This window comes from Quercus robur, chromosome 11 (assembly GCF_932294415.1).
Source record: "Quercus robur chromosome 11, dhQueRobu3.1, whole genome shotgun sequence".
NCBI lineage: Eukaryota > Viridiplantae > Streptophyta > Magnoliopsida > Fagales > Fagaceae > Quercus > Quercus robur.
The window spans coordinates 36,035,103-36,058,383 of NC_065544.1; the positions used below are offsets into that span (position 1 = coordinate 36,035,103).

Genomic DNA, 23,281 nt, shown 5'->3' on the forward strand with positions numbered 1-23,281 from the left:
CAACCTCCACCGATGTTAAATTCAATGCCATTGAAGCACTTAGATTGCTTGAGACCTCATCCATTTTCAATCGTTTTTCCCCACCTTCCTTTGTATCAACAGGCATGTATCCAGTACCTCCCTTTCTCTTTGACCCACATTCCACAATAGTATCACTCTCATTACTAGAACTAGCCATTCTGCCCCCAACTTTCTGCCCTCTCCCTCGGTCTGAGTTTTTTAAGCCAACCCTTACATGTTCACCCTTTTTACTTCGTGGTCTCCCTTGAGTACATTGCATGCCTTTTAAAGTATTATTCAAAAAACTCAGCCCTTAACTACCATCTTTAGTCACACCCGTTAAACCCCCATCCAGATTAATGTCTCTCTCTGCATGACTTGTGGTGCATGGAATATCCAATACCGAATTGCCCAAAACCTCCACCTCATGTGACTCCAAGTCTGGCCCTTCATTCCCTACAGCAGCATCCCCACCTAACACTAGATGCTCCTCCTAAACCAGCGACGTATGGGGATTAACATCCGTAGTAGTTGAGCTTCTAATGCCAAATTGGATCGCATCATCAATATCTCTTATGGCATCCTCAAAGTCTTGGGCACCACTCAAAACACCTTTCCCCTTCGTGACCAGCAACTCACCATCATTCCCCATCTCATACCCATATAGTTCAGCCTCCATTGCACTCCCACCTTCCTGATCACAGTCCGGAACCAGCCCTGCACCCACATCCTCTATTGCACCCTGAACCTGCCTCGTTTGATCCCTTTCTGCTACGTCCTGGGCACCCTGACCCGAGATAGCTGATGACTTACGTGTTACCTCATAGCCCTTCACCTCAACAAAGGATTTCTTAGCCGGGTTGAACTGCGGAGCTCGTAACCACGGACCAAATTGCTGCTCATTCAACTGTAAAGATCCTTTACTACTGAGCCATAAAATACAATCTTTATCATCATGCGAAACTTGTCCACACCAGTAATAAATATTTGGCAAACGTTCATACATAAAAGCCACCCAATCATTCCCCTGTCCATCCCAAGAAATCTTTCTCCCTCTGCATAAAGGTTTTGTGATATCCACCTCCAAGTGAATGTGCATAAAATTACCTCCTCGCATCTCCCCCATATCCTTAGATTTAACTATAGTCCCAATTGTTTCACCAATGCTCATGGCGGCCTCCATCGTTAAAAGTGCAAAAGGAAGGTTATGGAGTTGAACCCAAAAAGTCGTCTTCTCAAACTGAAGATTTTGGACTGACACTGTCCCATCATACCGTAGAAAAGCCACGAGATGGCGATCAAAAGCCCACGGCTTGCCTTGGAGAACCTTCTCCACATCAACTTCCAATTCGAACACGATTAATGCAATATTATTAAACCCCATCACTCACCTCAAAACTACCTCGAGTACGCCATATCAAACGGAAAGTTCTTGCTACTGCTTCAACGTTGATGGATCTCCTCGTGAAAAATTTCGCAGCCAGGACAAAGTTCAGATTCTTCTTATTTCAAGTTAGGTCCACTTTCCTCTCTTCACTCTCTGTTAGTGACAAACGCTGCCATCTGTTTTCTAAATCCTCCATACTTGAGTTCACGCAAGCCCTACAAAAGCATACAGGAAGTAAAACCAACTCACCGCCCTACTAGTATCAAAGTACTAGAGGGGACTCAACCTCCTTCTCCAAAAAGAAGGGAAACCTAGCTGCTACCGTAGAGAGTAGGAAACCCTAGCCGCCACAGAGAACTTGATTGATAAGGTATCAGCCTTATTAAGTGCACAAATCTTGCATTTAAAATAATAATAATGTTAGATTATATAGAAAGATAAACTATATATATATATATATATATATATATAAACCTTTAAAAATAAACATAACAATTTAAGTAAACAAGAACAAGTAAATATTTTATAAGAATTATATATACCTCAATCTACTCAACGTTGGTAGTAGATTCAGCATTACAAATATTCATATTTGCGAATTATAGTTCAAGTTGGCCAATTTCATCAATATCTTTATCTACAATACAATATTTTAATATAACATAAGTGTACCATGAAAGTAAATCAAAGCTTATCAATAAAGAATTAAAAACGTATAATTTATATGACTCTATTAATAAATTAAAATACCTTCAAATCCATATAACCAACTTTGGATTTTGCCTTTTTTTGAGTCACTGTTGAATTATTTTGTTTTGTTTACTGTTTGTTACTTTGTCGTTGACTCACTGTGGCCGGGTTTGTGGCTTTGTGCTAGTTAGATACTTAGATTAGATAGATATTAGTATATTACATTATTACTATTAATACTATATTAAATAGACAAACTTGGATTAAAAAAAAAAAAAAAAAAAACTTGGACATGTTGTTAGATACTTAGATATTAGTCTATTATTTTTCCTTTTCATTTAACTCTTTTTTTTTTTTTTTAATAGTAAATAGGGGGCATAACTGCTAGAACACACAAGTTCATTGTGTGTTTTATAATAATGATATGTACCTAGAAGTAGCCCAGCACACCTTACCATAAATGTCATATAGTTTTTAAACATTTTTTAGGAAAAAAAAAGTTAAAAAATGGGTGGGCCACGGGTTAGGTTGGGTTGGCCCACAAATAAAAAAGGTGGGCCACGGGTTGACCCATATTTAATTCGAAACAAAACGAGCAGGTTTGGGCGGGTTCGGGTCGGGTCAACGAATTTCAGCCCATTTTGCCATGTCTAATTCTGTTGATAGACACCTATGATTTTCTCTCACCAAATTCTTGGCTTAAAGATGGTGGTGACATTCTCTGGGCTTCTTAAGTTACATGATTTTAGGCAAAAATTTAGCAACTTCAATTATGATGAGGACTGAGGAGGGTTAAATTAATACTAGCAACATTATATTTTGAAATAATTATATTGAAAAATATGTGATTTTTTTTAATTAATGAATTGAAAAGAAGAAAAAAATTGAAAGGAAAAACATAGGCAAGAAATCAACACGATCAATTCAGTTTTTTTCTTTTTTGTTTTTTTGTTTATGTTTTATATCATTGCTAGCTAATGTTTTGTGGTGAATACTAAAACATGTCAATTTTTAGGCCAGATGGACATAAATTCTATATGAAACGCAAAGCATGTCTATAAAATACGTACTGAATTATTTGTCCAATTTTAGTGACTAGTCGGTTGACAAAACTTTAAAATGCTCATTGAAGGGTCACAGAGTAGGTTTGAGTGTTAGGCCATTGGGGAAATGAAAGAGAAACTAAAATATATTTGTTTTTGGAGAGAGAAATTTTACATCAAAAAGTAAAGAAAATGCTGTAGCTTAACCATTTTGAGCCCTGTTTATAACATTTTCACAATACTTTTATAACATATTCTAAGTGGCAAGTTGTTACAGGTTGTTATTGATAGTTAGGGTAAAAAAAAAGTAATTTTAGTAGTAAGTTTAAATTAGAACCAATAATTCTAAATGGCAGATTGTTACAAATTGTTATTAGTGGGGCAAAAAAAAAAAAAAAAAAAAGCAATTTCAGTAGTAAGTTTAAATTAATTAGAACCAATAATCTTAAGTAGCAGGTTGTTATAAGTTGTTATTAGTGGGACAAAAAAAGTAATTTCAGTAGTATATTCAAATTAAAACCAATAGCAATAAACTATATATGATTTGTTGTGAAAATGTTGTGGATTACACTTTTCTAACAATTTTAGCCCAGCAAATTTTACGTAACTTTCATCCTCCACATCGCTAGCCAAGCATGCATTTCAACGGGCAAACCGTGGGTTATACGTTTTCAAACTCAAAACCTCAAAGAACATATATAACGTCTCCCAGTGAAACAGCGCAACGTGAAAGAACAAAAACACACCTATCTTAAGCACTCACGGACTCACCTCACCTCTCTATCACCTTATATATATTAGACTCTCCTTTCACTCTATACCACACCAAAAACCTTTAAAGCCTCAGAGATTACTAAAAAGAATGAAGGGACATTTTCTTACATGGGGCTTCAATATCATTTTCATCATCATCTTCATGACCCTCTTGCTCTCTTATTCCATGCATATTGAGGGCTTGAGAGTTCTCAAACATCAATCTTCTTCTTCTTCTTCATCCATGAAAGGTTTTATTATAAACCAAGGTAATTCTGGACCCAGCAAAGGGGGAATGGGTCACTGATCACAACCATAGTCGGGCTTAACTATGTTACAGGTTCAACAATTTTGCAAGAAAGGCATTATTCAGCATTGTGTTGCTTCAGCCTGGCCTAAATGAACTTATATAACCAAAAACTTGCTCTGTTAAAGGTGTGAGCAAAGTTTATGGAGATAGTATTTATGTCAAAGAGAGGTCAATTGAATTTATGCTGTCATTTTATTTTTTTTTGGTATTTTTCTTTCCTTGGTCAGAACCTCTTCATTGAATTATATATGTAAAGGGTTTCATTTTTGATACATGACTGTATAACAGTGCAACCTTTTCACTTGCTTAAATTTGGGCCGGGTTTGCCCACATTTCTCTTTGTTAGGCTTCTGATGATCTCGATTAGCATGCATGTCAACTAAAAGCAAGTGATTCACCCTATATTCAACCAAAAAAAAAAAAAAAAAAGTGATTCACCCTATAAGTTGGGACAATTTGTATTGGTTTTAATTTAAAATGCAAATGAAGCAATTTTATCTTGAATTATTTAATTTTCTCAGGAAAAATAAAAAATAAAAAAAGGTCAAAATATGTAATTTAGAAGGTTTCCTTAGTTGAAACCTTCTAAATTATGATATGTATAAGGGCTTCTGATAGCGGTAGGGAGGTTCGTAAGGGCTGGCGATCGTGGCAGCCAATGAAAAGTAGTCAGGGTAAGTGACATAGCAATAATAATGTTTGTAGAATATTTGTTGTAAATGGTGGATGAGAAATGCAATCTTCACACCATTTTAATAATATTTTCATAATTTTCATAATAAATCTTAATAAATCTTAAGTAGTTGGTTATTATAGAGTGTTATTGGTAGAAAAAATGAGTAATTTTAGTAGTAGATTTTAATCACTTATAATTTATTATGAAAATATTATGGACGTATATAATCCTCGTAGAATTTGGATTGAGATTTAGATATTTGCATGTTTCATATTTAAATTTTCAAAAAAATTTTGAATTGTATTTCTTCATTGACCCAAAAAAAGGAAATTTAAATATTGGGAATTCTCACAATATAATTAATTTGGAGTAAAATTCCATCCCAAATTTCTTATCCCAAGTCCATACACAATAATGTGTGGCAAGATAAGAAGGTGGAGGTTAAATTATTAAAGTACTTTATTTATTTATTTTTATTATACATAATTTAAAACATATGTCTACAACATTGATAAATATGGTACAAATAATATTATATTTCCAAATGGAAATTAAATTAAATCAAGTTATATGTTTGAGTTTAACTGAAAAATCTGAAGTATTAAATTTGTTAAAAGTTTAAACTTTTTACACTTAATTTTTTTTTTTTTTTTTTTGAATGAATAATGAGTAGTGTTCTGTTCAAAGTGTTTAAAATTAATCAAATTACAAAATAAAAGGATGCTTTGGATTAATTCAACTTTCTCATCACAAATACTTCATCTTGGAGTAAATCTTCACCTAGTTAAAAAAAAAACTTGGAGTGAACGTCCTATGACTATGAGACTAAAAGTGTTTGAAACTGATTAATGAAAAAGTGGAGTTTTCAGAAAGTGCATAATGAAAAAGTGCATTTTCAAAAAGCTGAGTGTTTGGTAAAAACTGTTAAAAAGTGCTTTTTGAAAAAACTGAGTGTTTGGCTAGCACTTATAAAAGTGACAGTTTGAGGGATGAATTACTAAAAAGGATAATGTATATATAAGGGAGTTTATTTCATACTTTTTTTTTTTTTTTTTTGGATGTGAGTTTGGTTCATATTTAAATCAACTACTTCATCATACTTAAATCAATTTTTCTCTTTCTAAAAAAATTATTTTTTTCTCACCAATTTTAGCTAATAATAACCTACCACTTAAGATTTATTGTGAAAGTATTGTAAAAATATTGTGATAAAAATTGATACTGATTTTAATTTTAACGTGCTATTAAAATTATTTTTTTCTCTTTCTAAAAAAATTATTTTTTTTCTCACCAATATTAGCTAATAATAACCTATCACTTAAGATTTATTGTGAAAGTATTGTGAAAATATTGTGATAAAAATTGATACTGATTTTAATTTGAACATACTATTAAAATTATTATTTTTTCTTTCTAAAAAAATTATTTTTTTCTCACCAATATTAGCTAATAATAACCTACCACTTAAAATTTATTGTGAAAATATTGTGATACCATTTCCCTTTTTTTTTCTTTTTTTTTTCCCCTCTTTTTTTATCCTCCACACACGTACCGCATTTCTTTTTCTTTTTTCCTTTTTTTTTCCCTTTTATTTTCTCCTCCACACACGTACCCTTACACTTTTCTTTTTTTACTTCTTTCCTTTTTTGCAACCTACCACTTCCTCCAAACTCAGAACGTTCCAGCTCTCCTTCTTCCTCTTTTCTTTTTTTTCCTTTCTCCCTTTTTCTCTTAGCACTTCCTTTCTCCCTTTACTAGAAATATACCCTTACTCTTTTCTTTTTTTTCCTTCTTTCCTCTTTTTTTTCCTTTACTCTTTTCTGCTCTTTGTTTTTCCCAGAACATTCCACAGACTCAAAGAGCTCTCCTTCATTCATTTTTTTTTTTTTTCCTTTTCTCTTAGCACATCGTCTGTAACACCCATGCAAGGGATTGATTTTTTTTTTTCCTTAGCTAATTTGGGAATTTATTATAGATTTTTTTTTGTGTTTGGATTTGGAAATTTATTATTGGGAGGGCAGAGCAGAGAGATGAGATGAGAGGAATGATGACCGCATGAGAACTGAAGCTATTTATCAAGGGTAATTTGATATTTTTCGGCAGAGCCCAACGGATACCATTCAAATGTGCATTCGACTTTTTGTTTATGGACCTCTGGTCTTGCGCGTTTATGCCTTCATCCAAAACGCAACTTTTATATAAAAGTTGCATTTCTGCTTCACCAAACGGTAATTTCTGTTTAGCTTTTAAACAAACGTGTGTTTCATCCCCTAAAAGCTAAAACAAACAGGTACTAAATGACAAAATAAGAGGATGTTTTGGATTAATCCCACTTTTTTTTTTTTTTTTTTGAGGAAGGATTAATCCCACTTTCTTCGCACAAAGACTTCATGTTGACAATAAGACCATTAGATTAAAAAATGTACATATGAATCTTGAATTTGCCGTGCGTCACACATACATTATATTAATTCAGAATAAAATTGCGACTTGTACTAGGAAGTATGGATACCGGCCGATACGACACAATAATACGAATAATTTTTGAAAAATTATAACATAAAATAATCGGTATGAGTACGACATGAATACAGTACTCTCAATGAAGTTTTCATGTTTCCTAGGCTTTGTATTACAAATTTACTATAGAAAAAGAAAATAAAAACGTTGATTTCAACAAAACTTTTTTAAAAAGTTGGTGTTTATCAAGCTAGAATAAAATAATTTTAGAAAAAAAAAGAAGAAGATAGAATTCTTGATAACAACTATTAAACTTTTGTCCCCCTAAAAAAAAAAAAAAATTTTAAATTTTGTGTTTATAAAAAAAAATAATTAAAGCAGTAAAACAAAACCTAATTAGAACAAAAAAAAGGCCTATTCGGTAGAAGGATTCTTGTTTTTGTTTTCTAAAAAATATGAAAACATTTTTCGAAAAATTGAAATTGAAAATAGTTTTTAAATAATAATTTTTATATTATATGTGTTTGGCTCCCATTTTTAAAAATAATTTTCAAAATACTAAAAAAAAAAAAGATGTGTGGAAGACCATTAATATTTTTTATTTTTTTAAAAAGTTCACAAAAAGTAATGTGTAGAATCTTTAGATTATTATTATTATTATTATTTTTGTTGATAATGATAAGGATAGAGCTCATGTATTTTTAATTTTTGGATAATAATTAGTTTCAAATTTGGAGCATGAGATTTTTTTGTGATAAAAATAAACTCTTTAATTTAAAGAGATGAAAGAGTTTGGACAAATTAGTAAGATCCACTATTTTCATTTTATTTACAATTATACTATTAAAAACTTTTTTTTTTTTTAATCTTGAAAACACCCTCTCAAAAAATTATATTTAGAGATTATTAACCAAACAATATATTAAGCGTAGAACCTAGCATCTTATTATTTCCACAAAAAAAAAAAAAAAAAAAAAAAAACTATATTTAAATTCATTCACCGCACTGATTGATTCTATCTTAAAAAACTGATAAATTTTTCTCAAAAAAAAAAAAAAAAAAAAAAAAAAAACTTATAAATTTTAGTACAACCACTTATCAATTAATCACACTTTTTTTTTTTTTGAGAAAAATTAATCACACTTGGCGTAACACGCACGGCTTCTTCTAAGCCCAAAGTACATATAATTTATTTTATATTATTTATTATTCTTCGTAAAGACGTCAGATGTGTCCAATATAATTTTCTTTTTCTCCAAACATTTGTAAGGCAAGCTCGTGAATCGTAATCATCTCTCTCCCTTCAAAGAAGAAGAAGAAGACAGAGAGTCAAATGTATGTACTCTCTCTATAGAATTTATTTTATTTGATTTATTGTATTTATTCAATATAATATCATTTTGTTTGTTCACAAACAACAAAAGAAATCTTTGATATTCTGAAGAATGTGTGTGTTTGTGTTCAATGTGGCTTAAATTTGAAGAAGAATTTTGGTGATTATTCCACTTAAAAAGTTTAAAGTAAACCCACTTACTAAATATGCTTAGTAGTTGTTTTTTGTTGAATCTAGTGGGTATTTAAGAAGTTTGAAAATAAAAATTGGATTTTGTAGATATAAATTGTAATGTAGAGGAAACCCATTTCCTATAAGGAAAAAATAAGTTATCTGGTTGTGTTATTTACACAATATAGAGCAAAAAAAAAGGTATGACTCCTGCAAAGGTAAGAAATCATTCTTAGTTTGGAAACAAATTTACGTGTTCATTGTTTAGAATACAAATCCTCTATACCATATTTTGTGTTCTACTTTATTTTTTACCAATTACAATTTGGCTTTTTTTTTTTTTTTTTCAACTTTGGCTATTTTATAAGAAAAGTTAAATAAATACAGTAATTGGTGGAACATAATGTAGAACACAAAAAATATGGTACATAACCACATTTTGTATTCTACTTTATGTTACACCAATCATAATTTGTCATTTTTTTTTTTTTTCATTTTAAACTTTTGGCTATTTTATAAGGAAAGTTAAATAAATACATGGTAAGTTGTGATTGGTAGAATATAAAGTGGAACACAAAAAATGTTAAAGATTGTGTACCACATTTTGTGTTCCACTTTATGTTCCACTAATTACAATTTTTTTATTTTTTTCATTTTAAACTTTGGCTATTTTATAAGGAAAGTTAAATAAATACATTGCAAGTTAGAACATAAAGTGGAACACAAAAAATAGTAAAGAAGATTTGTATTCTATTATGAAGCAACTTTACAGGTACTTAGTTGTTTAAGAGTCTGTCCAATTCTTGAATGTTATAAAATTATCATGTTTTGTAAATTTGACATTGGATATCAGCTTGATGACTATGAAATTTGTGGGGAAAGTAGTACTCACTAGGCTGGTTTAACTTAATTTTTGACCCAAAAGATAGTGTGATGAAGAATTTGGAGGGTACTCAGAGTTATGCATAAGAAGTCTAAGTCATGAATTTTCTGCTATATGTTTTGAAAATAATAGTCTGCTTCATTCTATCTCATGTTCAAGAAGAACCCTCATTTGTTACGCTGACACATTATGTTACAACCTTAAAATGACCAGATTCTTGATCTTTGTTTTCTCATTTGGGGTTCTTGTTTGATTCTTACACCTATTTGTCATGTTAAAACATTTTCTTCTCATTATTTCTAGCTATGACTCATTATTTAATAAAATAATCTGCAAAATGGAAGCAAACTAGCGTTTTAATTGTGCTTTGCCACTGTCCTTGTGTTGCAGCAACGATTATCTATCTTTTAATCTCTGTATATGGCTTTCGAGTCTTCGTTAAATTTAATAAATTTTCCACCAACTTCAAGGATTGATTGGCTACCAAATATTCTTTTCAGTTTATTTCTAAAAGTGTCACAACAACAGAAAGTTACCCTCATAACTTTAATTTTGAATTGGTTTGTATTTGTATGTAGCTTGTCTAGACTAGATTTTCTGTCTAAGTTGATATTTTTGTATTAAATATAGTTTCATATTCTAAGAAATTCACCGAAACTATAGAAATTTAAAACTAGTTACCCTATTAGGATTGACCCGATGTAGTTTGCCCAACATACCCTATTAAGATCAACCTGAGTAAGGTACTTTAGTTCAGGGAAGATAGGGAAGAGTAAAGTATCCCATAACCAATGAGCTCTAGCTTAAATCGCACTTTCTCCAGGATCCATATAAAAATTAGGGTGCGGGGTAAGGTTGTGAATTTAATACCTACTTGCAAATAATACTCTCACCAATCTTTTAATTTTTTTATTTTTTTTATTATCTTCCTGTATCTAGATTATTAGTCATTCATCTGTCTTTTATCAGCTATTGCTTAAGCACAAAAGCATGCACTCTTTGCAAAGCATAACAGACAAGTAAGTGAGTTTTGTTTTACTGTTATAAAAAGTGATAATAAGCTTTAGTTATTTATATATGTATTTAAAACCATGTTTATTAGATGAAACCCAAATGTAAATGGACAAATCCTTATTGGTTCATTCTGTTCTTTAAATTTTAGTATTTTTTATTATATTTGCTCTCAATGTTGAAATTATTTAACTCTTCTAATCTCAAAATGCCTTATACTTTTTGAATATCTTTCAAGGAACTGTGTTTTTTAATAGTGGAATTTGATGTTGTGCACTCAAATAAGAAAAGTGTAGTATTTATTCTTTTAAATGTTTATTTGATTGCCTCATTGCAATTGCAGTGTTGCAAGACTATTCAATTTTTTTTGCAACAACATTTATTTTCCAATGGGCATTGGCCTTATTTATGCTTTAATGTCAATATAACCTAGCTTCACTCTTCTAAACTTTCTGTTATATAAAGTGGTCTGATGTTTTTATTTTTGCTTTTCATTTTTGGGTGAAACTGCTGCTTGATGTTCATTGGATTGTCTATCTGACAAGCTTCTACCTTCATAATTTCTAGCGTTTCTATCCTCACTTCAAATCTCTTCATTCTTCTGACATTGATTTTCGGTGTTTGTATACAAGTCAGATGGACTACAGTTCTGAAGAGTCAGATATTAGTGAATCTGAGATCAATGACCGCATAGAGAAACCATATGAGGAGCTGAGAGCTGGAAAGTACAAAGTTAAAGGTTTGAATGGCAACCTTAGATGTCCATTCTGTGCTGGGAAGAAGAAACAAGATTACAAGTACAAGGAGTTGCTTCAACATGCTTCAGGAGCAGGTAAAGGTTCAGCTAAAAAAAGTGCAAAACAAAAGGCAAACCATCTTGCCCTGTCAAAGTACTTGGAGACTGACCTAGCAAGTGAAGCAGACCAAACACAACGTCCAATTTTGCCAAAACCTGTTGCTCCACCTCCAAAGCTAGATGATTTATATGTATGGCCTTGGATGGGTATCCTTGTTAATATAGTATTTAGCAATAAGGACATTTTACTTGTTACTGAACAATTGTTGACAAGGTTCCGGAGATTTCAACCAGTGGATATTGTAGTTTTCTCGGATGAGGAGGACCAAATAGGACAGGCCATTGTAAAATTTAGTAATGATTGGAAGGGCTTCATGAATTGTTCTGAATTTGAGAAATTTTTTGAAACTGAACATTGCGGTAAAAAGGAGTGGTATGCACAGAAAATTCATGGTCGTAAATGCTATGGGTGGTGTGCACGCGCTGATGACTATGAAGCTCAAGGGGCGATAGGTGATTTTCTTCACAGGAATGGGCAGTTAAGAACAGTATCTGACATTGACAGGGAAGCAGCGCAAAACAGAAGCAATGTTGTGGCAAAGCTAGCTAATAAAATTAATATTACGAATGAAAATCTTAACGAAATAGAGTACAAGTACAACGAAAAGACCATGACATTAAGTAGGATGCTTGAAGAGAAAGACAGGCTAAACTATGCTTATGAAGAAGGTTTGCATTCTTCATTTTCTTTTTTTGTGCATATTTCTTGATACATGCTTCATTTTTTGAATTATGTTCATTTGCAGTGTCTGTTTGTGTCTGGTGAAACTTCCTTTAAGTTTCTGGTGAAGCTTGCTTCACTTTGTGCTTAGCCAAACTTATATAATATTGGTTGTATCATATGTTTCACTGTGTGTTCAAACAGTCTGATGATTATTGAATTACTCTCCTTGAGAAAACCAAATTAACTATAAGATTGTACTTGTTCCTTATTTCTGGATTTGCACGTCATGCTCTTGAGACCTATGTTTTTATGTGTTGTGACATACAAGAAAAGAAGTTTTCCAAGACTTTTTTTGAACTAAGTTCAAAGCGTTGAACCCAAGGAATGAGACGATCATGAAATCTCCAGCAATTTAAAATATAGCTAATGATTTTTGTTAGAATTGTGGTTAAATGATTAAAATTTATTGTTTTCTAAGAATGTAGATTTCTGATCAAGTGTAGCATAGCATGGTAATGGTCTAATCAGAGTTGGTGGTTCTAAGTTTGAAACCTTGTAAAATTCATCATTTCCTAAAAGTTTAAGCTTTTAGGACAAGTGATAGTTTATCGATTTTTAAAATATGCACAAATATGGTATATGATAAATTGATCATATTTTTAACTATTTGACTTATTTATCAGAAATAATGAGGTTGCAGCGGCTTGACCGTGGAAAAATTCATAGGATACTTGATGAACAAGAAAAACTGAAACTTCAATTGGAGAACAAGAACAATAGACTTGAATCCTGGAGCAAAGAATTGAACAAACGTGAAGCACTAACTGAGCGTGAGAGACAAAAGCTTGATGAGGAGAAGAAAAAGGTGATATATGTGAAAGTGAAATTCCCAGCCATTCAATGTTCATCCATAAGAAGTTTAACTTTGTTCTTCATATCTATATCTCTCTATATATGCGTAGCTTATGTTACTGCCCCAAGTAGCATGTGGGATAAATGAACCAAATCTACTAGTATTAGTATATTCGGATCAATTTACTGACCAATTTGCAGAAGCTTCTTGAATCAATCAGGCAAAAACAATTGCTTTGATTTTGTAAAATAATGCTTCATGCTGTATACTGATATTGTTTTTGTGTCTATGTAGCATGGTGTGAGAAACAATTCACTTCAAATGGCTTCCTGGGAGCAGAAAAGGGCTGATAAGAATGTCGCAAGGCTGGTTGAGGAGCAAAAGGTGTGCAACTTAGTATTAGGTTTTAACTAGAGACTATAGCATGTAATCTACTGTTTAACAGTATGTCTTTAATTTTCACTTTCTGTAGCTTTCATTAATTAGGAATTTTAATTTTCAGAGGGAGAAAGAGGCTGCCCTAAATAAAATACTTCAGTTGGAAGAGGAGCTGGCTGCTAAACAAAAACTGGAGATGGAAATTGAAGAGATAAAAGGGAAACTTCAGGTGATGAAGCATCATAAAGATTATGATGATGCAGCAGTTCAGAAGAAGATGGAGGAAATGAATGATGAATTGCAAGAAAAAGTCGAGGATCTGAATCATTTGGAATCTACGAATCAAGCTCTTATTGCTAAAGAGCGACAGAGCAATGATGACTTACAAGAGACTCGCAAAGAATTAATTACAGTATGGTTTCTCTGCTATATATATATACTTTTTTTTTTTGCCTGTATATGGTGAAGGTTCTTCAAAACATCAGCACTAAATTAGGATTCTTGATAAGTTCTTGAAGGATTTTTTAATGAGTTTTCTTTACATTAAAAGCTTCTGACTTAACCCCCAAATGTCATCCTATTTCTCTCCTTCCATAACTTCCACGTGAGACATAGGCAGGTTTGGTTGGTTTAGGGCATGCTAAAAATATGCAGCCCGCATGCCAGACTGACCTTATAGCGCCAATTCTGACAGACTTGCACCAACTGCCCCAGAAAAAAAACTGTATGGGTCAGTGCAGATCAGTACAGTTTAGGCAGGTGGTTAGGTTTTTGCATAACCAGTCTTGGCATTTCAGCATTATATTTAGGCTTGAAAATCATAGATTTCTTCTTAAATTTTACAAACCACTCCAATTGGATAACTGTTTCTAAAGCACATCAGAGATCTTCTAAATAGTAAATACACATAAGACATCTCTTTTTTAATTTCATATCCTAGTCCACTCTTGAATCGAGCGATAGTCATGGGTTCACTCTTCACAACTCCATAATTGATAAATAATTCCTTATATTTCCTGGTACATTCAGAAACACAAATGACCTTGTGCTTTCCTTTTTACTCACTGTAGGGTTTGACAGATATGCTTACTGCTCGAATGAATATTGGTATAAAGAGAATGGGAGAAATCAATCAGAAGGCATTTCAAGATGCATGCAAGGAGCGGTTTCATATTGATGAAGCAAATTTGCAAGCCTCAATTCTGTGCTCTTTGTGGCAGGAGAACCTGAAGGATCCAGGATGGCATCCTTTTAAAATTGTTCATATCAATGGGGATACTCAGGTATATTATTTTAAATATTTTTTGAACCTTATTATTGTTGTTTTCACGTATGTATTTATTTTATGAGCTTGTGCAAATTTGCTTGTCTTTTATTATTTATATTTGCATATGTTATTGTAGAAGGCATAAATTAGAATTAGCTTGCAATATAATATTTCTGCTCTCACGTTATTCATGATGGGTGATGGGTTCAACTCTCTCCAATTTCTTACAACTAGTAAGTTGCCTGTACGATTTATGGATAATTTTGTGATATTTTATGTAAGACGGTTTTGGATAATGTTGTACATATATTATAGAGAAAAAGTAAACTAAATTAGAATAAAGAAACATATAAATTTTGAGATATTAAAAATTAGTTTAGTAGCTTCGTTGCATATTTGTAGCCTTCTTAAGGTAAGATTAGTTTTTTTTTTTAAATCATGAAACCAAAAATAAATGCAAAAGAGTAATGGAACCATGAAAATCAATTAATTTGTGTTGTGTTCACATATATCATACCATGAAATGAAAGTATGCCCAAGTCTCTAACTATCTTCTACTCATCGATAGTGCGACATTAAGATGTGGTGTGGACAAATGCATGCATGCATGTGTCTTATAGATAATTTAAAATTAAATTATGGTAGAATATGGTTTTACATTGTGCACCAAATATTCTCTTTACTTATATACCCAAAACAAAAACTATCCAACCAAATTACTTAAACCTTAATCATATTTAAGCCCCTAATTTAAAAAGAAAAAAGAAAAAAAAAAAGTTACCCATAGGGGTTTCGGTGTCTTGATGGTAGTGGGAGGCTAGTATAATGGAGGTGATGACCCCTAAGATTCCTTTTCTCTCTCTCTCTCTCAAATGTTTTGTTAGTCTCAAATCTTTTATTTTGGCAATATATAGTGAAACAATGCGTTTTTTATTAACAATCCACAACATTTTTGTCTCTCTATCTTTCTCCAGGATCTTATTTCGTTAGTTATTACTATTAGTCCTTAACTTTTTTTTTTTTTTTTTTTTTTTTTTTTTTTTTTGTTTTTAAATACTAAAACAATGGGTATGCTTAAAGACATGAAGAATAGAGAAAGGTGTGGTGTAAGCTTAGGCAATTAATAAGATATTAATGAGATAACAGTTATGCTTTATTTGGATTGAGGGAGAGTAAATGGGAGTAGAGTAGAGGGAGGAAGAGTAAGTTAAATTACTTTATTTGGATGTTTTTTAAGGGAAGAGGGGGAGGAATTTGGAGGGGTTTGGAGGGGTTCTAGCTACTTCTAACCCCTCATTTTTAATTATCCTAAATTGGAAGATTTGGGGAGAGAGTAGAGTACAAAAATTCTTGACCAAATGAATTACCCAATTTACCCTTACCATATTACAAAATTACAAACTATATTCTTCTGTTACAAATTTATATTCTTGGCCTCCTGTTGTGCACTTGTGAAAGTGAGAGGCTGTGGCTTTCCCAGTCACAGTTCTGGCACAAAACAGAGCACTCTGTAGAGCAGAAAATGGAAGCAGGGGAGGAGTCACAAGAATCACAGAGACATGAGCGAGTGTGCTTGGAGAAGAGCTGGTTGGTAGAGTGGAGTCAGTGGACTTCACAGTCACAGAGGAAGCAGAGCTTGGCTGAGTCTGCTGAGCTGTGGCTTCTGAGCAATAGCCACGCTTTTGAATTTGAGGGCTCAAGATGTTTTGGTCTTGTTCTTTTATTTAAGTTCTAGAGTCGGTCATTTTTTGCTCTAGATTTCAAGGGTTTTGGGTATTAGAGCTCTGTGTACTTTTTTGCTTTCTCTGTTGCTTGAAAGTGTACTTTTTTGCTTTCTCTGTATTGCATGCTTCTTCTTCTTTTTCAAAGGGTCTAGAGGTTTGTCTATTTATTGTTTCAAAGGAGAAGAAGAAGGTGGGTAGTTTGAATTCTTTTTTGAGAGCCTGGAAAATCGTTGAAGAGAAATATATTTTCTACAATTAATCTACTTCTTGAACCTTTTTTTGGTCAGTAAGTAGCAGCAATGAAAAAAAAAAATAGTAATAATAAAAGTATGCTAAGGCATTTAATTATTTAATCTAACAAATTAATTATATTAATCATAGATCAGTGTTACAAGTTCATTTTCAAATAGGGATAAATTTGTCTATTTAAATATATTTAATCATTTCATCTCTTTCTCATCCTAATTTTTAAAACATCTAAACAAAAGGAAGGACTAATTATTCCTCTCCCATTTGCTTAATTTTAAAAACATCCAAACAAGGTGGAGGATAACTATTTTCTTCTACTCTCCTCCCCACTACTCTCCTCCCCTCTACTTTCCTCTCCCTCCAAACTTCCAAACATAACATAAAATTAGTTAATGTGGACTTTTGGGTAACAGTAAAAAGAATTTAATGAAAGAGGTAAAAAAAAGGCTAAATGCAAAATTAGAGCACCACTTGGTATGACCTCATACACTCCCGTATGAGGTCTTTGCTTATATATATATATTGATGATTGTTTTTCTCATATCAAGTGTTTAAGCATCCAAATGATGACCCAAAGCTCTCCATATTGGTTTGTACACTGTCATTAGTTCCAGCATCAAACATTCTCTTTTCCTGCTCACTTTGACATAGATGATCGGTTGTAGATTAATCACTCGCTCGTCTGCTTTTTAATACAGGAAATAGTAAATGAAGAAGATGAGAAATTACGAAATCTCAAAGAGGAGTTGGGGGATCAGGTGTATGCAGCTGTTGTTACCGCATTGAAAGAGATGAATGAGTATAATCCAAGCGGCCGATACGTTATTCCTGAGCTTTGGAACTTAAAAGAAGAAAGGAAAGCTACATTAAAGGAGGTGATCAGTTACATGATGAAGAATATCAAGGCACTTAAGCACAAGAGACCATGAGGCATTGGATTTGAAATATTTTCACTTTTTAAATGGGAGGTACACTGATATTCTGTTAAATGATTCTCGTAGCTTAAGTTGTTAAGAAATTGTGAATTTAATCATGGTTCTATCAAAACTGTTTGGTGCCCCCATGAATTGTTTAGGGTTTTCTGCAATGAGTAATAGAGTAATAGGTAGTTTGCTACTTTGCTTGTTTTGGGTTTTCTTTTAGATGAGTTAACCTACTTTGATTTGCTCTATGTTTGTTTTGGTCATGCTACATGCTATGCATGTATATGCCTTAGCACGAAATTGAAGTTGCTTGTGCTGGGGTGTCATTTGATTCTTGAGTAGTACCTATGACATGCTATATGTATTTTATTGATAAATTGGGCACGTTTTTATATGCACCTGGAATTAAAATGAACCCTAGATACTAGGGGGGGGGGGGGTGCTTGGTAGTGTATTTTGAACAACAGTTTCAGTGTTTAAACAACATTACACATATTTTTATACACTTTTTCATCCACAAGTATTTCCAAAAAATACAAACAACGTTATTAGAACAACATTACCAAACGGGCACTAAAATTCTATGTTTTTGTTTATGAAATTTTTTATGTTCATCCATAAACCAATATGAAAAGTACTTATTGACTAACATTGTGGTATGATGTATCTAGTCTGTCTATGCTGAATTTTGAGTCCAGATGATATTGTTGGAACCTATTTTAATAATATATATTAAATTAGTATACAGAGAGCTCCTCAAGGTAATTCTGATCTGGTTATACGTAAAAAGTTATAATAGAGTGTGTAGATTGCAGTCCAATGCTCTACCACTTAGCTATGGACCCATAGATGGTGTAGATTGATTTTGAAAAGCCAAGATGGTTAAATTGAAAGCCAACATCTAGTCATCTACAGCTTATTTTCTCAGTTAATGGATTTCTTTAGATAAAATAGTAATTGGCGCTTTGGGACCCTAAATCCTTCAGGAACATGTTTGAGCTTTCTTCCTAGTGGGGGGATTTTAATTAATGATATAAAAAATCAATTGGTGTTGAAATATACATGGCAATTAACCTATAAATAGTAGGCCATACCTGTAAAACTTCAAGTAACTTAGAGACCCTTAAGGAGTTCAAATAAATTTTGTACTAGAGCAGTAGAGCTGATCGATAGGGAATTAATTTAGAAATGACCCAAAAATATTGGAGTTGTAATTATTTTACGATTTTTACTCTCAACTTCAGTTAATTGGATTGAGTTGAAATTTCATGCAAATATATTGTGATGTGTGCTTTACTTATAAAATAGCATGAATGATGCAATGTGTTATAACTTTGTGAATGTGGGTTCATCAAAACAGTACATATAAGTTGTTTGATGTAGGTTATGTCGGGAACCCCTTTGAGGTGGGGTTAAGTGTTTTATCAGGGGTGTGATGGTTAGAATTACAAGTTTTTTGTTTGGATTCGTATTGACAATCTCACGTAGGACAAATTGGAGAATCTCTCAATGTGTGCTTGTATTGGGTTAAAGTCGTGGTGGCTAAGGTTTAGGAGGATGTGTGGATTAGGGTTTAGAACTTTTAAAAGAAGGGGTTAGGGTTTAAGAATGAATAGGGTTTTGTAGGGAAGAGCAAATATTTGATTTAGGGTTGGAAAGAGGTCAAAAGAAATGGAAATTGAATTTCTCCACATTTATCAATAACTCACATAAACCATGAAGAGGGACATTATATCAAAGAGAAGGAAAAGACATCAAGAGAGAGAAAACGAGAGAATAACGAGAAGGCCAGCAAGCTTCTATACTTAAAAAAAATAAAATAAAAATATTTTATTGAATAACTTCATATACTACATTGGGCATAATTATATAAAGGACTCTTGTATTAAGCTCATCAGATTGAATGTAGCAGCCTCGACATATCCAAGAGAATCTACATTCGCTTTTAAATTGTCTAAATTAATATGTAGTTGCGACAGTGTTCATCATGATATAAACTCCTTATATGGCGAGTTCACTGGATCTATGGACCAATAGTGGTATCTGAGCCTTGGCATTGTCTTCAGTCAAAGATCAGTTAGAAGTGAGTGACAAAGAGAGCCATTTCCAAAACCTTGTGGCATTTATTAAAAAGGAAAATTCCACAAACCTCCCTTGAGGTTTGAGCTAATGCCACTAAAGTCCACAACATTTAAAACGTGACAATTTTAGTCCTTATTCCAAAACGGTTTGTAACACCGTTACATACCCTCTGTCCACTCTCTCACCCCTCTCCTGAGTCTTCTCTCTTCCCTTTCTCTAATTCCAAGAAGAAGAAAAAATTGAAGAACAGAACCCACAAAGCCAGCAACCACCGACCTAGCAAAACCCACAAAAGCTAGTGACCACCAATCTCTGACCACCAGCAAAACCTACAAAACCAGCAACCACCAGCAAAGCAACGGCATCAACAAAACCCACAAACCCAGAACCACCAAGCACCAACAAAATCCACAAACCCATCAGCAATATCGACCACCTCACAACAAACCCAGAACCAGAAACACAAACCAAAACCCACAAAAATCCAACACACCCACAAAAAACCAAATTCTCTATCACCAATCCAAACCAAAACCAACCCATTACAAAACCCACCACCACAGCACCACCGCAAAGAGGAAGAAAGAAGAGAAATTGCAAACCTACCACCATGGCACTAGATTTGAGCAGAGGAGATTGAAACGTCGCCAGATCTGAGTGGAGGAGAGTGAAATGTTACCAGTCTAAGCTTAAACATTGTCGGATCTAAGCCAAAGTTACCAGATCTAAACGGGTTTTTGAAAAATATCTTCAGATCTGAGCCAAAATCACCGGATCTAAGTAGATCTGAGAAAAATCGTCGTCGGATCTGAGTGAAGGAGGGCTGATTGTCGCCGAATTTGAGCGGAGGATGGTTAATTTGAAGTGGTTGTGGGTTGGGTCAAGTGGCTGGGGTTGCTTGGTTTGGAAAGAGATTATGGACTGAGATGGTCAAAGAGAGAGAGAGAGAGAGAGAGAGAGAGAGAGAGAGGCGATTTTGGGGCAGAGGAGGAAAGAGGAAAGAAGAAAGAAGGAAAAAAATAATAATAATAAAGTAACGGCGTTTGTATAACAGTTTGGTCATTGGATTAGGATGGTCACTTTTTTAATGTTGTGAACTTTATTAGCATTAGCCCAAAACTCAGGGGAGGTTTATGGAATTTACCCTTATTAAAAAGACCATTGATAGACAAGTTTTGGGAATGACTTCTATTGCCTACTACAACTAATCAATGTATACCCCATCATGTCGATGAATTCTTGTAGATCACTATAAGGGCTTTGGACTATAGTGGTAATCTACTCAAACTGAAACAAAAGTTCGGCACCATTACCAGCATTCTAATTTGAAATAAAATGTCTACCATATTAAAAATGGTGAAATTTGGGTGTAGTTATGTAGATGATGAATCTTAGGTTCCCAAATATGATTCAAATGTATGTTTCCAATTGCCTACTATATAACTCCTAAGGAATTGGGCCAAGTGTCAAACGATCAATCCCTGATTTTTTTTTTTTTCCCTTTCATTTAGATTGTTGGATTGACTATTGGCAATACCATGTTTGGAATGTATGGGAGGGTTTGGTTACTAGATATTGTGGTGAACTAGTATAAGGAATCACCACCAATCATTGAGACTCTAAGGTGTCGTTGTTCATCTATATCTAATTAATTTTAAATCCAAACATAAGGAAAGATTCATTTCAAGACTACCTATTCTAGGTACAATTCAAAATTATGCTTTGAACCCCAAAAAAAAAAAAAAAAAAAAGTTTGGTTAGAAGTGAAAAAGGTGCTAAATGCATCACAACACGTGTCTCTCTATGATACCTAATATTAGTGCAACCATTCTTAGGCCTTAGTAGCCTTTTTGGTATTCCTCCATTGCCCATTCTCCATCATGATGTCATCCTTTGTTGATTTTCCTCATGCTCTTAGTGTAGCCATCACTAGCCATATCAACCCCCTGGTCATTATGTAGTTATCATTAGGCCAATATAGCCATTTTTCGACATCCTTCATTGCATAATCATTCTAAATTGTGCTTGGTCCATTCTCCATCCATCCTGGTTATTCATGGTCATCTTCAAAGTATCTTCATGAGCTTACATTTTAAACTTAATTTGTCTTCTTGCTCTAATCATGAGTTGAGGGAGATGTTAAAGATAATATGCTCAATTCAACTAAAGGCTCAAGCCCAATCCTAATTTTTGTGCAAGCAAAGAATTCTAATTGTTCAACAAATCTTGTAACCATGTTTTAGTACATGGTTAGTCTAGAGTTTGACCTCCTACAAATACATTATATTGGGCTCATTATAATATATAATTGAGAATAGTGAGTATATAGCTATTAAGAGTTTTTTGGCCGAATCACATAGTCCTTGTATTCTCTCTATAACATGAACCATTTTTTGGATATTTGGTTTAAAAATTTGGATGCCAAAATCTTCTTTTTCCAATTATATACAAGAAAACATAAGAAGATAAGACAAGAAAAGATAATTCTTGGTTGCAATACAACATTTTCTATTCCATCTCTCTCTCTCTCTCTCTCTCTCTCTCTCTCTCTCTCTCTCCTTAATGGGTAACCTAAAAATGGATTAGGTTCTAACAGATTGATAGGTTTTTTTTTAATGAATCAAATTTTGTGTTTTAATTTTTATTATTAAATTTGATCCACACCACTCAAAATTTGCCACTTTATAGCCCCATTAAATATTTACGTATGCACTAAGATGATTCTCAAAAAAAGAAAAAGAAAAAGTATGCACTAAGACTAACACCTATTAATACAAGGATTACTTGGGTTTATTTTTTTAAATTTTGGAGATCAATAAAGCTCATTTCAAATTTGAGGGACAAATAGCGCTCAATGGCAAATTTCAAGAACTCATAGTGTATTTTGGCCTTTTTTTTTTCTATGTGAAACGTTAGAGGCTCCCACAGGTTTTTGCTGTCTTTGATATTCTAAACACAGGATTTTAGAAGGGGTTTCTCTCAACCAAAAAAAAAAAAAAGGATTTTAGAAGTTGCAAATAGAAATGGCTCTCTAAATTTTCTGCAATACTTCTAATTATTAGGTTCATGTACTGTGTTTTGATCAATGAAGTTTTTATCAACTTTAATAAATAAATAAATTATATATATATATATATATATATAAGGTTAAATATTTAAATTATTCTTTCCATCCCTAAAATATAGTTATTATTGAATATTTTGGTACTTAATTATAAAAAAAAAAAAAAAAAAAATTCTACTCATATTACTTTGAATTTAGCTATTCCATCTACTCCTGCTCAAACATATGCAAGATTTGAACCCGGTAAGGTTTTTAAAATGTCTTGTAAAGATCCAAGAAAATTGCCAAGGTCTTTATCGAGGCATATGACGATTGGTAGTGGGTCATATTATATTTTTCTCAATTGCAATTTGTAATCTCACATATATGGAAGATCTAAACGAATAAATGAACTATGTCTAAACAAGGGCAAGGAGAAAGAGACTTTTGATATTGTAATATGCAGAAAAACTCATTGGTCAAATAAAGTTGCCCATATATAGCGTGTAATTAAGAACTTTGAAT

At 32.8% G+C, this 23,281-nt stretch overlaps 1 protein-coding gene across 1 annotated transcript; it reads left to right on the forward strand.

Annotated features, from left to right (window-relative positions):
* The first annotated feature begins 8,543 nt into the window (after nt 1-8,543).
* On the forward strand, nt 8,544-17,879 carry LOC126707086 (factor of DNA methylation 1-like). Its single transcript, XM_050406693.1, has 7 exons — nt 8,544-8,654; nt 11,354-12,242; nt 12,921-13,102; nt 13,385-13,474; nt 13,593-13,880; nt 14,539-14,751; nt 17,407-17,879. Exons 2-7 carry the CDS (start codon nt 11,354-11,356, stop codon nt 17,635-17,637), a joined length of 1,893 nt encoding a protein of 630 aa, XP_050262650.1. The 5' UTR covers nt 8,544-8,654; the 3' UTR covers nt 17,638-17,879.
* The last annotated feature ends 5,402 nt before the right edge of the window (nt 17,880-23,281 follow it).